At 47.2% G+C, this 16,600-nt stretch overlaps 1 protein-coding gene across 1 annotated transcript in view; it reads right to left on the reverse strand.

The window, feature by feature from the left end:
- Window positions 1-4,545: 4,545 nt before the first annotated feature.
- Window positions 4,546-16,600, reverse strand: part of IL31RA (interleukin 31 receptor A) — a 72,405-nt gene continuing 60,350 nt past the window's right edge. Inside the window, exons 13-15 of the mRNA XM_030927045.1 lie at window positions 13,782-13,875; window positions 12,426-12,507; window positions 4,546-10,725 (exon numbers count right to left, since the gene is read on the reverse strand). Coding sequence (XP_030782905.1) covers window positions 10,240-10,725; window positions 12,426-12,507; window positions 13,782-13,875 — 662 coding nt within the window. The 3' untranslated portion in view covers window positions 4,546-10,239. The remainder of the gene's footprint in view (window positions 10,726-12,425; window positions 12,508-13,781; window positions 13,876-16,600) is intronic.

Below are 16,600 nucleotides of genomic sequence, written 5' to 3' on the forward strand. Positions count from 1 at the left end.
CAGATCTGATGGTTGTGCTTTTTTTGTTTTGTTTTGTTTTGTGTTTTTTGTGATGGAGTTTCACTCTTTACCCAGGCTGGAGTGCAATGGCACGATCTCAGCTCACTGCAACCTCCGCCTCCCAGGTGGAAGTGATTCTCCTGCCTCAGTCTCCTAAGTAGCTGGGATTACAGGCATGCACCACCATGCCCGGCTCATTTTGTATTTTTAGCAGAGACAGGGTTTCTCCATGTTGGTCAGGTTGGTCTCGAACTCCAGATCTCAGGTGATCCGCCACCTCAGCCTCCCAAAGTGCTGGGATTACGGGCGGGAGCCACGGCCTCTGGTTGATCTGATGGTTTTATACAGGCTTTCCCCTTTCACTTGGTTATCCTTCTCTTCCTGCCTGCTGCCATGTAAGACACGCCTTTTGCCTTCCACCATGATTGCAAAGCTTCCCCAGCCGCGTGGAACTGTGAGTCCAGTAAACCTCTTTCCTTTATTAATTACCCAGTCTCGAGTATGTCTTTATTAGAAGTGTGAGAAGAGACTAAGACAATTAGCTTTGTTATTTTAGAATTTATAAATGTTATCACATTTGTAAACATGCCGTGAGTTAAGTTAGCTTCTCACCTGTTAAGTTAGCTTAGCCCTGACTCTGACAAGGGACTCAGCCTAAGGCATTAAGATGCTCTCACAGGGAAGGTGCCCATCTGGAAGCCCTGCAAGTCCACTCTGCTGTCAGCAGCACAGTGACGGGTCACCCATGCTCAGTCACCCAGGCTGGAGTGCAGGCCTCAGGGGTACCGTCCTGAGCTCCTTCACTCAGGGCTCTCCCAAACAAGGAGGTCAGGAGGATTTGAAGGATGATATTCAGGACTCCTGGGGTTTTCATTTTGTTTTCTTTTTTGGAAGATTTTGTGCCGGGCGCAGTGGCTCATGCCTGTAATTTCAGCACTTTGGGAGGCTGAGGCAGCAGGATTGCTTGAGGCCAGGAGTTCAAGACCAGTCTGGTCTGAGTAACAAAGCAAAACCCCATCTCTACAAAAAAACCAAAACAATCAGCTGGGTGTAGTGGCATAATCCCAGCTATGTGGGAGGCTGAAGTGGGAGGATTCCTTGAGCCCAGTAGATGGAGGCTACAGTGAGCCATGATCCCACCACTGCACTCTGACCTGGGCAACGAAGTCAGACCATGATTCTAAGAAAAAAAAGACTTTTAAAAAAAATTTCTTGTTTTATATTTTTGGTGGGGAAGGGGTACTGCGGGGATAAGGATCTAGAAAAGAGTGACAATTCTGATATATGATGGGAAAACATTGCTTTGGGTTCAAGAGAAGATGCCTTTGGACAGCGCATTCTCCCTTTGGTTAAAGTAAGGTGTTCTCTGCAACCGGCCCCTGAGATGTCATGAAATCGTCAGTTTAGGAGGCTGCTCTCTTACCATCAGGAGGGAAATCAGCATCCTGCATGCCTGTCATTTTTCCTGGAACTCATAGTTTTTCCTGAAGGACAACAAAGTCTGGCTGATAAAACACTTGGGAGGTATTTGACATCCAGAATCCTCAGCATTTGCTGACTCATAGGGAAAACTGCCATTTTGTTTCTAAGTAAATACATATTATTCTTTCAAAAGGCCAACGGAAAGTGTTTTGTGTCCTGTGGCTTATTTCCTGTGAAGGAACATTTGAAATCAAGCCCCTGGGAGATGTGTGAGGTGCACATATGCAGTCGTGGTTTTGACTAAACCAGCACCCTAGGCTTTTCACTAACTGGGGTACACCTTCATGGACCCCTGAGCACTGCACAAACTGCAGCACTTGCTAATCCTTCAGAATTCTGAATTCAGATGAAAGTTCATTTGGACCTCACTATTATTGGACTTTCCTTTATTCACCTTCCAGGGGTCGGCTCTTGAGGTTCTGATGGGCCAAGGCCTCCACTGGCCCAGTCAGCCAAGACAGCCCCTGGTTCTACCCCCAGAGCCTGCCCCTCCTGTTCTCTCAGGATCCTGTCCCTGCAGAGCAAGGCCTATGGGAATCCAGCTGGGCCAGGGACCTGGCATGTCTAATTCTAGGGGCAGTTAGTGAGCCCCCTGGGCCATGGATCTAGGGCCAGGTTTTCTAGGCCCTAGATCCTTTGGCTCTATAGCTTTGACAACAATAAGATGAGATTTTGATGGGTTTCTGGGCTCAGTTCCCATCAAGCTCCCATTGGGTTCTGATCTCACATAAGACTATGTGGCCACAGTCTTCTATGGGCCAGGAACTCCTAACAGGACAAACCTGGCATCTCAGGAGAAAGTCCCCACACAGAGAGGGAGGCTTTAGTTGGGGCCTTCATGCTGTGCGGCCCAGGCCCTGCAAGCAGAGCAAGTGTGACTGCAGAACTGAGAGACACAACACTGCTGGCTCCGCAGATGGAAGAAGGAGTCGCAAGCCAAGGAATAAAGGCATCGCCTAGGAGCTGGAGGAGGCAAGGAAGACTCTTCCCTATGGCCTCCAGAGAGGCACACAGCCCTGCCAACACCTGGACTGTAGCCCAGTGCGACTTCCAACCTGCACAACTGTGAAATCATCAATTCCTGTTGTTTAAGGCATTGAGCTTATGGAAATGTGTTAGAGCGGCAAGAGGACACAAATCCTTACCTAAGTCTGTGGACTCTTTGAAAGTGAGTCCACACTTATGAGCCAATAACTTATTTTTATTTTTGAGACGAGTCTCGCTTTGCCCCAAGGATTGGGAGGAGGCACCCACAGTGGTACCTTGTTCCAATAGTCATGGGACATCCACTCTTTCAGCAGACCTGCTTTTGCCCTGCCCAGGTCCTCGGGGTGCTTACAGATTCTACACTCTCATGGAACTTCTTGCTTCTGGAGCCATTGTAAACCCTTCTGAAGCTCAGGGTCCCTGAGGGCTTCTGTCTTCTTGTCACTGGGGCTGTGAATATGGACATGGTGCCCCATCCCACCCCCCCCCGACCTGCCATCAGCATTTCTCTTAGACCTCACTAGCTCTAAAACCAGTATCAAGAGCTCTGCAGGCACCCAGGGGAGAGGGGAATGGTCTACATGTCTCACCAAAAAGAGGTCCTTGTAGGCCCTGCACCCCTTGGAGTCTCCACTCCTCTTGATCTCCCCGATCCCTTGGTCATCTTACTCACCCGAAGTAGAAAAGCACAAGGAAAGTCAAAGGTCTGGGCTCCAACCCCCCTACTTCCCGTGTACAGCCTCAGAGAGCCTCCGCCAAGTCATTTAGCCTCTCTGAGCTCAGCCTTCTCATTTGCCACTGGCCAGAGCTACCTACTCACAATGCATTTGTGAGGCTTACTGGGTACTGTGTGCCATGCCCTGAGCACAGTACCTAGCGCTAAATGCCAGTAAATGGTTCTTCATAAGTTTAGTGATGAACAGGGGTCACTGCATGTGAATATCGCCCTGCCCCAGGGCTTCTCCTAGAACCATGATGGATGTCTGGCATATATTTGGATACTTACCAGTCTGTTCTGCTGTCCTTATTCCTTGTTCCAAAATTGTTTGCTCTCAAGGGCTTGCTTTCTACACTTTTTTTTATTTTAATCGGGCAGTCCTTCTAACCAGAATGGGTTCAGAGTGACTCCCTGCTTTCTACACCTCTAGAAAGTTCTAGCAGTGCAATTGTCTCACTACCAAAAAAACAGAAACAAGTTCAGCTGCCTGGAGAAGCTGCCAGATGGGGTGTGGACCCCGTTCCCTTTAAACCACAGCCTCCACTGTGACAAGAGTCTGTGGGAAGCCAGAGGGAGAGGAAGATCCAGAGGGCTCTTTCTTTCTTTAATGGAAGTGACCCAAGTGTGTTTAGAAGCTGAAGGGAGGGAATGGCTAGAGAAAAAGAAATTGAAAGTACAGGAGAGGCCATGGTGGGGTGGGCAGGAGACAGAGAAAACAGCAGGCACCTGCCACTCTGAGGTTTCCTGGAAGCCTGAACAGGAACAAGTCAGGGAGCCCCACAGCTGGTGTAGTCTCAGAGCAGAGAGCTGAGACCTGGAGGAGCTCCAGGAGTGGGAAGGAGTCTGGAATAGGAAGACAACGAGAGCCCAGGTGTGGGCCCTGGATCCTCCACAGGAAATGCAGGCAGGAGTCATTTCCTGCAGCAAAGAGTGTAATGAGCTGCCGAGTCCTGGTCACCTGGAGCCCTTTCCCATAGCCACCAGGCTCCCCGATCTCTCACGTATTTACATTGTGGAGTCTCAGTTTACATAGCTGAGTAGGTAAAACTTTAAGACAGGGTCTTGCTCTGTTGTCTGGGCTGGAGTGCAGTGGCATGATCTTGGCTCACTGCAATCTCTGCCTCCTGGGTTCAAGTGATTCTCCTGCCTCAGCCTCCCAAGTAGCTGAGATTACAGGCGCCCGCCACCACCACGCCTGGCTAATTTTTTTATTTTTTGTAGAGACAGGGTTTTACCATGTTGCCCAGGCTGGTCTCAAACTCCTGACCCCCTGATCCAACCACCTCGGCCTCCCAAAGTGCTGGGATTAAAGGCGTGAGCCACTGCACCTGGCTGAGTAGGTAAAACTTTAATATAGAAGTATAGCATTACATGAAAATAGTATAGAAGTATAGCATTACATGAAAATGGTATTATGGCTTTTTTGTATGGAAGGCCCAAATACAAAAGCATTTTAAAAGCTGTTCCTATTAGCATAACTATGTTTTCATATTCTACTTTATAACAGACTTCTCATGCACATGCATCACAGATTGCATCCGTAGGTGGTCCATGTGTGGAAAAGACCACATACCCAGTCTTCAGAGATGGTTCTCTTGGGGCCACAGACTCAGTCTTCCTAGTTGGAAAACTCTGCATGTCCTTTCTAGTTTGCATATTTTTATTTCTACTTTCAAGTGCAGACCACAGGGCACCTTTCTGGCATTTTAGTCCACACTTATATTGAAGTTGGGCAGGAAGAGAGAATTCTATTCCTAAAAATGAAATGCATAGTACATGTATCTCACTTCCCCTGAACAGCCACAAGAGCGTTGCTGACAGCAGGTTTTGCCCTCTTGTGGAGTTCTGCCCCTCCCCTGGCCCTCGCCTCTCCCCAGCCCTTCTCATCAGCACACAGCAAGCGTTTTGGGCAGGACAGCCCTGCATAGAGCTCTATGTCAAGGGCTAGTGTGGCCGGGGGACTCTTCGAGCATAGATTGTAGCTGTTTGTGCTTCAGAGCAAACTCTCTCCTCACTGACTCCAGTGTCCAGAGGGAATGAGGACTGCTGTTATCCTTAGTCATACTCCACTCTTCAGGACCACCCCCCCCCACCACAATAAGAGTGCAAGACACTGACCACACTACATATTTTGATTACAGGTAGGCTTGTCAATAATCAACATTTACATATAAACAATTAACAAAATACACCAGTGTGAAATTTCTTTTTCAAATGCCCTACAAAAACAAGTATTTTAAAAGTCCACCAAGTGGCAAAGTCCACCCTCTGTGCTAAGGGCCTATTGAGTCCCTCTTATTTCTAGCAACTCAGCTGGTCTCTCAATGCCCCCAGGAGCATGGAGGCAGAGAACATTCTGTAATGTCAACTCCGGGACATGGCAACAATAAAATAAAAATGGGAAAAGTTTAGCTTCACGAGGATTAAAGGAACACAAATAACTATAAAGTTTCATTAACTATTCCCGATAAATTGACAAAATCAAGTTCAGAGTGGTAGACAGCTGATTCTCAGTGGAAAAGGACAAAGGATCCGTCAGACATGTCTGGTGATACTGTAAATCAGTATAACCTTTGATGCGACACAGTCATGCAAAATGTGACAACCATAAAATTCTGACCCAGCAATTCCACTTTTGAAAAAACAGCCCCAAAGAGACAGGACAAAGGTGAGAAAAGATAAATGTGTATTGCATTGCACTCTATACTAGGAGGACTTTAAACGAATCCTATCGACCAAGGGATGCCTTAGCAAATCACACCATGCCGGCATGCCATGGGGTTCTTCGTGGACATTCAAAATGCTTTGCTCATGCATGAATTTTTATATATGAAATAACTGAAAGTAAAGGGAGAACATAATGTATTCAGTATGATTTGCAATTAGTTGAAAATGTGTACAGGTGCACACAGATCACGTCGGGAATTAATTAAGCATGACAAATAATTGCTATTTAAAACTCTTGGGATTATTGTTGTAAAGTTGAATTTAAAACAAATTTTAAATTAGAAAAAAGAGGGGACACCTAGAGGTGAGTCTCACCCATGCGAATGCTGTGTGTGGATCTAGAAGGCAGAAGGTAGTTCAGGCCAGGACTTCTCAGCCTCCGCTGACATTTCTGCCAGATAATTTTTTGTCATGAGGGCTGGTCTGCGCATTGTAAGATGATTTCCAGCATTGCCGGCCTCTACCCACTAGATGCCAGTAGCACCTTCCCAGTAGTGACAATCAAAAATATCTCCAGGCATCACCAAATGCCTGAGGTTTGGAGGCTGGGGGTCAAAATCACTCCCGTTGAAAAACCACTGGTGTAAGCCACCAACTCTCAACCTTAGCTATGGGAAGGGGACAGGAATTTAGGAGGGCTGGTGGGAAACCAGTAAGTGTGTGTGGGCCCTTCAAAGAAGGCAGTCCCTATTTGGTCGGAAATTCAGAATGACATATCCTGATTTCTTTTTCATCTGCAGCTAATTCAAAGTTGAAACACAGTGGCAGTCTGAGTTTCACGTCTGTGGGTTACGGTAGGCGTCCACCGTACCCCACAAAAAATTGTCCACAAATTTTTTCTGCAAAGGATAAATGTTTTCGGCTTTGTGGGAAAAACTCTGCTGAAACTAAACTCTGCCTTTGTAGGGGCAAGCCGCCACAGGGAATAGGTCAAGGATGGGCATGGCTGTGTTCCCATTATACTTTGTCAACACTAAAATGTGAATTTCATGGAGTCCTCTTGTCACAAAATGTTATTCTTTTTGTTTTCAACCATCTAAACAGGTCATTGTGGCTTTTAGTTCATGAACCTACAAAAACAGGGCCTGGATTTGGCCTGTGGGCCACTGCCCTGGGCGGCAGGGTGCCTGCTGCAGCAGGAGTAACTAGGGGCATGCGTAAAATGGGGACAGAATGAGACTGGGGTGGACTGGCCAGCACAGGCTTTCCTTGCACACGGAGCATCAGCAGAGTGGCCGGAGGGATCCATGCTGGGGGCCTCTCCTTTTTCATTTCTCCCCATCTCCTGCCTCCTCCAGACCCTTGCATGCTGTTTTCACACCGCTGCCTCCCAAGACTCCAGAAGGAACTTGTGGTCTTTTTATTTAAGCCACAGATTGGCTTCTCTGTCATTCTTTAAAAATTTTCTGCTCTTACTGTTAAAGGCCACTAACCTAGCTGTCTGCGTGGATCCCAGGGACTCAGAAAACTGGTTAACAGGAATTTTATCCATTTTTAATGCCCTTGCTAAAACATAAGTCTTCCTGTTTGTGTCCTCACAATGTCTCTGACAGTAAACAGGGAAAACACAGATGGCCTTCTCCAGTCACAGAGGCAATCCCGGGTGCCCAGAGCTGGGACAACTGGTGACTCAATCCAGGAGAGGAAGAAACCAGTGCTCTGAACTCTGAGGCCCGCATCCTGTGAATCTGCTCAAGAGAGCTAAGTGTGTGGCCCACCAGTGCGTTTTGGGGACTCACAGAAACAGCTCCTCCCATCTAGAGAGAAACAGAGACACCATCTTCCCACCCCTCAAAGGTAATAAAACCATGGAAAATGATCACAGGAGGCTGATGGAAGGGGAGAAAGGAATGAAAAGAAACAAGAAAAAAAATAGGAAGTGTTGAAAGATGAGAAGCTCTGGCAGTGGGGAAAACAAAGCAGAAGATAGGGGCAAGAGGAGAGAAAGGAAAGAAGAAATGAAACAGGAAAGCCTGGGTGGGGATTTGCAAATTGTCCAGCAGGAGACGCTTCCGGCTTTGATGATGAAGGAGCAGAGGCCAGAGGGCAACGTACTTATCTCTGGAATCCACTCACAGGAGCCACTGGGAATCCATTTTCTCTCCTATCAAATTCTTAGATTTTAGGTTCAAAAGCTTCATCTACATCCAGGTGTGAGACAGACAAGTTTGTGAAAACTAATTCCAGGCTCTCTTCTCACCCACCTCCCACAGAATTTGAGAAAATTCCCCCAACTACGGGTGGGCAGGAGGGTTGAAAGAACAGCTGTGGGAGTACCTGTGCCCTCCCCCATCCTCGGACCAAGACAGGAGGCAAGGCTAGAATCTCCCCATACGTTCACGAATCCGGAGGTGGGGTGGCCAAAGGCTCCATCTGGAACTCTGGGGACAGTGGGCTCACAGAAGAGCCCACACCGCAGAAGGGGTGGAGAACAGGGAGAGCAGACATCAGGGGCGGCGTGAGAATAGGATGCATCCCTTTTGTTTGGTCCCTTCCTACACCTGGACCTGAGTGCAGGACAAAGGGTCGGGGCATTGCCCTAGAGTCCTGTTCCCCAGTGGCCTGCCTAGGGCCTCCCTCATTCCTTGCTGTGCCAGAAGTCAGTGTTCTGTAAACCAGGAGTACCGAGTCCTGGGTGGGGTGGTTGGGGGATGGCTGCAGCCGCTGGAGATGTTAATGAGGACGGAGCTTTGAGAGAGCAGTCACACCTTCCTGTACCCACAGCAACGAGGCAGCAATTGGCTAAGGTGAATGGCAGGTGACCCAACAGGGACCGGAGGGACCATAGTAAATACACGAGGCCAGAGTCAAAACTGCAGCCGGACAAATACATGACCCAGAGGACCCCACTGAGTGACCGACTGCCCGACAGATGCTGCACCATTGAACATCCTCGGCACTCAGAGCCAGTCCCAGGCAGGACAGGGGAGGGCAAAATCCCAAATGTGACTGAGTCACAAACCCAAGGCAACTCCAAAATCATCACACTGGGCTGAGGTTACTTTGAAGTTTCAGGTCTCAGGCTAGCAATTAGTTTTAGGAAAGTAAAGTGATGTTTTGCACACCTGAGTGGGTGGCTTGCAAAGTTGACGCCTGCAATCCTAGTACTGATTCCTCACACTCACCTAGAAAAAATACCATCAGCCTTCCTGGCTGGCAAGTGATGGGTTCACTACACCTTGGACCACTCACTCATTGTCTCGCCTGCCCTGATCTCACCAGGCTCCTAGTGACCTCCCACAAAGGTCAAGGGAGTCACAGCTGACTCTGTCACTGTAGTTACAGGAGGAGCCCAGTAGCATCTCAGTGCTGAAGCCAGCAATCCACACTTCTATGAAAGGCTCCACTAAATAGTCACAAGCTCTGTGCTTAGCTAGAGCAAAGGAGAAGAAGTCCTCCTGTTGGGGTTGCAAAGTTGCTAAGCATTGCATATTCCCAGGCCCTGCCCTGCTGCTTCTGGGAAGAGGCCTTTTAAGGATATGTTCAGTAAGCATTCCTGTGCTCTGAGCCAGTATGAGGGGCCAGCGTCCCCTCATACTGACAACCACTGCAATGTCAGGTGCCTTTCTGCTCCCAGGCTGGGTGCTGAATAGAAGGGCAGCAGCAGCTGGGAAGTGGCCCCTGGAGACTGAGCAGAGCTGTGCCCGGCAGCGTGCATTCCCCAGGGCCCTCCCCATTCCTTGATTTTTTAGTCAATGCACTGTAAATTGGGGGTGAGGATTCTCAGGTGTGGTGTTGCTACAGACACTTGAGATCTAAGAGGATGTGAGGAGCCTCAGGCACCCCCTTAGGAAGGTCCACTCCACCTCCAGCCCCAACTGTGGGGAGAGATGAAGGCTTTAGGGCTACCTCGTAGGGGAAGCTCAGAGCCCAAACCACCCAAGAGCCAACAAAACAACTGTCCTCTGGCAGCAGGGAAAGGCCTTCTGGAACTCTGAGGCGTAGCCCCAGCAAAGGCTGGCACCATGACCCAATTCCTAGGAGGCCAGGTATGTCCACCTTGGGGGTCCTTTGGGCTCAGAACCTGGGCCCTTCCTCCAAAGCCAATCTGTCAGGAGGCACAGCTTCTGTGAGAGCTTGGTATCTGAGCAAAAGAAAAGAGATTGCTGTTCCTTTCCAAAACTTGGGCTTATCACCATCCCTTCTTCCTAGCACAAGGTCACACCTGTGCCGACCAAGTTCAACTGGCAGCTCAAGGGCAGGGGAGACTTTAACCCAGGCAGGATGTGGCGGGGCCAAGCAAGCGCTGCATGCTGAGTCTTGACATCTTCTCTGGCAAAGGCCATCCACACTGAGGCCCTGAGGGTCTCATGCTACGGTCGCATTTAGACTTCTCCTTTGGTGTGCTCTGGAAGTTTCTGAGACACAAGAAATTCCCTGGTTGTCACTGAATTTTTCAAATACGGATTTGGGGCCGCTGCCTCCCACACATGGTCTGGTGCTAGACTTTCTAGACTTCGACCAGAAATGAGAAGCTGCTCTTCGGCTTCCGGGCAGGTCCCTTCTGGCATCCTCGAACGTAGGTATTGGGATTTTCTGGGAGGAATCTCAGGTGAAACTGGGAGCTCCTCAAAACTTTTCCCCAGGGGACAGTCAGGCCTGAAGGGGTGGGTCACGTACTCATTCTTTTCCCCTCCTAAATTGTTTTCCTGACCCGTTCTGGCTTCATCTGTGAACACTTCTTGCAGAACATTCCCAAAGTTCACCACCAACTTGTCAATAACCAACTTGTCACTGGGGGTGGAACATGGTTTTAAGATCCTGTCTTCTGTGTTCACAGAGTCATCAGACTCCTTCAGGTTTAGCTTATCCTAGAAAAGAAAAAGGGACATTCCAAGTAGTCATTTAGAAGTCACACATAACATAGCCAAAAACTTGTAGGCTTGGGACAGCAAATGCCCACCTCCGGAACAGCCCCCACCTTCCTCCCAGGCCCAGAAGTGGTGGCCAACCCTCTCCACATGCCCTTCCACAGAACTTGGAAGGAGTGGCACATTTCCTGAGAAACAGTGCCCTGAATTCAAACAATGTTTTAAATATATTTATATATATGTATATAATTTTTTTTTTATTTGAGATAGGGTCTCACTCCCGTTGCCCAGGCTGGAGTGCAGTAGCATGATCACCACTCACTGCAGCCTCAACTTCCCAGCCTTGGGTAATTCTCCCCCATCAGCCTCCTGAGTTGCTGGGGCTACAGATGCACACCACCACACCTGGCTAATTTTTTAATTTTTTGTAGAGATGGGGTTTCGTCGTGTTGCTCAGGCTGGTCTTGAACTCCTGAGCTCAAGTTATCTGCTGCCTTGGCCTCCCAAAATGTTGGGATTATAGGCATGAGCCGCCGCACCCGGCCAATTCAAACAATTTATTCTGCTAGAGTGTGCAAGGCTATTTTCCACATAATCCCATGCTCACAAAACCCCAGTTAAGATGGAAGCACCAAAATTAGAACTCTTAGGTATGGAAAAACCACATCATAGAGACAGACTTGTTCAACCTCTCCAGAATATCAGAGGTGGCCTCATGGCAGGGACAGTCATTTGTATCCCAAGGGCCTAGCCCAGTGCCTGGCATGTAGTGAGTGATTAGTAAGTGCTGACTCTAGAGGCCCAACCTGCAGATTATTCAAAAAGCACATTAGTTATCAGAGAGCACTGCCTATGAATCCATTTACTCTCTAAATGACATTAAATAAGCAGGAAAGTAAATGGTGTAAGTCCAGTATACTGGACTGATAAGAGGAAGAAATAGAAAGACAGCCCATTATAACAAAATGCCCATGCTCAAAAAAGACTTCTGAGTTGGAACAAGGACTAATATTTAAAATTTGTGCATCAAGGAAAACCTGGAAACAGCCTTTCAGTAGTAAGGATTTAAAGGTTATATTTGATTGGGCTTGTTTCTACGTAAGCAAGAAATTAAACCTTAAAATTTCCCTAACAGTTTTCCACTTAAAAATTTATGAAAATGGAGGGTTTCTAGTTAAGGAATACTCACTAGAAAACCCCAGTGCCAGTTACATAAAGCCAAAGCCTGACTCTGATGTCCCCAACCTGAGAAAAACAACATGAGGTAGCCTCAGAATGCCATGCCCATCAACATTCCTTGGTGATATTTAGGCAGTCTTTAGATTAATGTGCTCTTGGCTGCTTTGTAAATGGTTTCAAATCCTATAGCCAGGACTCCTCTCTCTCTAGCCCATCGGGTCAGGAAGGATAGGGCCAGTGTCTTTATTCTGCAGCATCCTTTATGGGACCAGTTCCACCTGGGAACACACTGGGTCCTCATGAGCCTGGTGAAACCCTTTCCTCTTGTCAAAGCATGAGGTCAAAGTCGTTCCAGGAAGGCTGATTCCATCTTCCCTGCCTGCCATTCCCTGAGACTTTTCAACTCGAGTTCTCTTGATGTGTACCTCGAAAAAATCTTAGCCTAGGACTCTTCCCCATCTCCATCCACCTTGTCTACCTCCCATGACGATGATTTCCTTAATAAAAACAGAAGAGTTTACCTTGAAATCATCTCCACGCCATGTGGCTATACTACTTTCAGCAGGGTTGGGAACACTGGGCCAACACAGGTGAGTCAATTTGCTAATGAGAGAGAAGATTTTAAGATGGGAGGTGAATCCAAGAAGCATTAGCACCATATGGCTGAGTCAAAAGAGTGAGGCTGTGCTAAAGGGAATTGTAAGTTTCCCTCCTAAATAAGGGGGCATGTCTGCCTGATAGAATCTGGGAAAGTGGAGTTGTTTTGCGGTGTGTGCTGGGGAGTGACATTGCAAGTTCTCTGTGGGATGTGATCAAAGGAGACTCCCCATACAAAGCTTATCTTCCCCTCTCTCCCATCCGGGCATCTCCATACCTGTCCCAATGCTGTAAATTGCACCATCACAGAGTCATTCCTTTGAAGCTTATCCTCTGGGAAGGACAAGTTTACAAGGTTTTACAAACTTTATAAGCTACCTACACTTTCCTGCAATGGTTCTTGAAGTGTGGTCCCAAGCAGCAGCATCAGCATCACCTGGGAACTTGTTAGAAATGCAAATTTGGGGGCTTTACCCTAGAACCACTGAATCAGAAACTCTGGGGATGAGGCCTGATTCTGATGCATGCTAAGATCAAAATGATTACCTAAGTGTATAATGTACAAGAATCTATGCTGGTGGCTTGGTTACCACCTACAGTTGGTAACTGAGGTTGATATTAGCTTAACTAAGCGCAGCTGCTTGACACAGATGACTCACAGCTGTCTAATTCGGAGAGCCAGTTCAACCAGGGAAGGACCATTAGGGTGCCATAAAGCTCACTGCAGAGAGAAAGTGTAAGACCCTGAAGACGTGCTTTCTTCCCCACAGTGGCCAGGGCAAGCAGGGCAAAGGCTCCTGGACCCAGAGCCTCACTGCACTGCAAGCAAGCAACAAGCTTGCACCTGCAGACGACTGGCCAGCACTCCAACACCATGGAGACACTGCTCCCTGTTCTGCCTGAGACAGAAGCTTGCAAGAAGGCCTCCTGCTGCAGCCAGGGGCCCCGCTAGACACTGAGAGAAAGGGCCTGCTCTCCAACTCCAGTCTCAGATGGCAAATGGAGCAGACAGAGTCTGTGGGGCAGCTGGCACTCTCCTGGCCTCAAAAAGGCCTAGACCTGGGCATGGAGCTCTGGGAAACGAAAGTGCTTTTGCTTGGTAAGAATTCTGATGAGCCACTGAGCGTGGCCTTTAATAACCTCCATAAATATGCACCAAGTTAATAAATGAATGAACACCCCTTAATGGTAGAGTGCCCTCTCCTATGAAGCACCTATGATGACTTCAACCCCTTTTTGTCCCTGATTTTTAAGGCACCCACTGTTGTCTGCAGACTCACTTGGGTTTTTTGAGACCATATGCCACCGTCAGGATAATGAGAATAAGAAGGCCTCCACCAATCAGAGAAGTTATAAGGATAATCTCAAAAACACCTTTGAAAAAGAAAGAACAAAAGTCAGTAGTGAGTTCCTCACCTCCTTTACAAAAATCAGTGATTAACTTTTTCTTCTAGTAGCTTCAGCAACACAATTTCGTATTAGTTTTCTTTCAATTAAATTCCATTTCTTTCCACTAAAAAACCCCCAGGTCAGGAGTTTGAGACCAGCCTGGTCAACATGGTGAAACCTCGTCTGTACTAAAGATACAAAAATTAGCTGGGTGTGGTCGCATGCACCTGTAATCCCAGCTACTCAGGAGGCTGAGGCAGGAGAATCGCTTGAACCTGGGAGGTGGAGGTTGCAGTGAGCCGAGATTGTGCCATTGCACTCTAGCCTGGGTGACAGGGCTAAACTTCATCTCAAAAACAAAAACAAAAACAAAACACAGAATTTTGTGGCTCCCCATCTAGGCGTCTTCTCCTGGCAGCATTCATTCCAACAGCATTCATTCAGTGAATATTTATTGAGCACTTACTTTTTAATTTCTATATATATTTTTTGAGATGGGTCTTGCTCTGTCGCCCAGGCTGGAGTGCACTGGCATGATCATAGCTCACTGTAGCCTCAAACTCCTGGACTCAAGCAACCTCCTGCCTCAGCCTCCGAAATACCTAGGACTTGCAGGTGCAAGCCATCAATCATGCCCAGCTAATTTTTAGTTTTTTTTTTTTAGAAGGAGTCTCACTGTGTCACCCAGGCTGGAGTGCAGTGGTACATCTTGGCTCACTGCAACCTCCACCTCCTGGGTTCAAGTGATTCTCCTGCCCCAGCCTCCCTGGTAGCTTGGATTACAGGCACCTGCCACCAAGCCCGGCTAATTTTTGTATTTTAGGTAGAGACTGGGTTTCACCATGTTGGCCAGGCTGGTCTTGAACTCCTGGCCTTGAGTGATCCTCCTGCCTTGGCCTCCCAAAGTGCTGGAGTTACAGGCATGAGCCACTGCATCCAGACAGCAATTTTAGCTAAGGTGTCCAAGGAAGGAGTAAAATTCAAGCTGATCTTAATAGTGAGAAGGATCCAGCCATGTAAAACCATGGAGAAAAGCATTCCAGGCAGAATAAACAGTGGATGCAAAAGCTTTGAAGCAGGAACAAGGTAAGGAAGATAAATCGAGGCAGAAAGCAGTAGGAAAAATGAGGTCAGTAAGGGACAGATGATGAAAGACCTTGAAAGTTATAGGAAGGAGTTTGGATTTTCTTTGAAATATAATAAAAGTCACTGGGGTCTTTTAAGCAGAGAATTCAGGGTTTGAAACTCTGGCTGCTGTGTGGAAAATGGATTACAGATTATCAAAAACGGAAGCAGGGTGATTTATAATCTATAGACCAGGGTAGGAAACTTCTAGGTTCCAGGGCTGGATCTTGCTTTCATTTAACCCTTGGAGAAAACTCCTCGAGCTGACGAAATTTGTGCCCAGTGTTGCAGAACTTCAATATAGCTTTAAAACATTTTAAACAGCATATCAAAAAGAGTTCCTAGAAGGCAATGTTAGTCCATCAAAACAGAATATGTTTTCTCTGTAAAAAAAAATGTCATACTCACATTTTCCAGAGTCATAAAGCAATTTTGTTCTTGAAGAATGTGATGCAAAAGAGGCTTTTGAGAACATCGCAAGCAATTTTTAGCCTCAGTTATTGCAAAAACTTGGCAGTGTCCCTTCACTTTTGATCTAAAAAGTTGTTCATTCTTTAAGACAGTTTTAGTGCGTGCTTAAAAATCAAATCTCTGTCACTCAAGGACTTAGCAAAATTAACATATTTCTGTTTCTCCCATTCTCCTTCCTACTTTCTGCTTCATGCCCCTCCTCATTCCATCTGCCTCCCTCTCAAATATCTCCCTTAACCAGCCATCATATGAAGCTACATTTTATTTTACATTATTTGTTGTCTCTAGTAAATTTTTCCTGCTATTTTTTTAAAGTAAAAGCAGGTAAGTTAAATATATCATATGCCTTTTTGCTCAAAAAAAGCCTCCACAAATGATGAGGTTAAGCCCCTTCCTATGGGTCAGTGGTCCTGTGTTAACCAAGGTTTTCCCTTGAAGGCCCTGTTGTACAGTGAAACGGTTTGGCTGTGTCCCCACCCAAATCTCATCTTGAATTATAGCTCCCACAATTCCCACATGTTGTGGGAGGGACCCAGTGGGAGATAACTGAATCATGGGGGCAATTCCCCCCATACCGTTCTCATGAAACTGAATAAATCTCATGAGATCTGATGGCTTTATAGGGGGAAAACACTTTCACTTGGTCCTTATTCTCTCTTGTCTGCCACCATGTAAGATGTACATTTCGCCTTCCACCATGATTGTGAGGCTTCCCCAGCCACGTGGAACCATGAGTCCATTAAACCTCTTTTTCTTTATAAATTACCCAGTCTTGGTATGTTTTTATCAGCAGCATGAAAACAGACTAATACATACTGTAACCTATGACATGCAGAAACTGGTGACTGTGAACGGGGAGACAGCCTTGAGACGGGAGCTGGTTTGGTGCTAAGACTGAAGTTGGCATTAATTTGATACCTCCTCCTCCAGATGATTTGTGGCTGCCCAAGAGGAATGACCAAAATGACCAGCATTTCCAAATTCAGCTCTCAACCCGCTTGCTCTCTCCCTCCCATCTCCTCACCTATATGCTTTCCAGGAAGGTTGGTGAGCCAGAGAGCAGGGTGGCTCTTTTCACCTAGGCACTGCCCTTTCATTTGACTTCCTCCAGCCT

The sequence above is a fragment of the Rhinopithecus roxellana genome, chromosome 3, assembly GCF_007565055.1.
Source record: "Rhinopithecus roxellana isolate Shanxi Qingling chromosome 3, ASM756505v1, whole genome shotgun sequence".
Classification (NCBI taxonomy): domain Eukaryota; kingdom Metazoa; phylum Chordata; class Mammalia; order Primates; family Cercopithecidae; genus Rhinopithecus; species Rhinopithecus roxellana.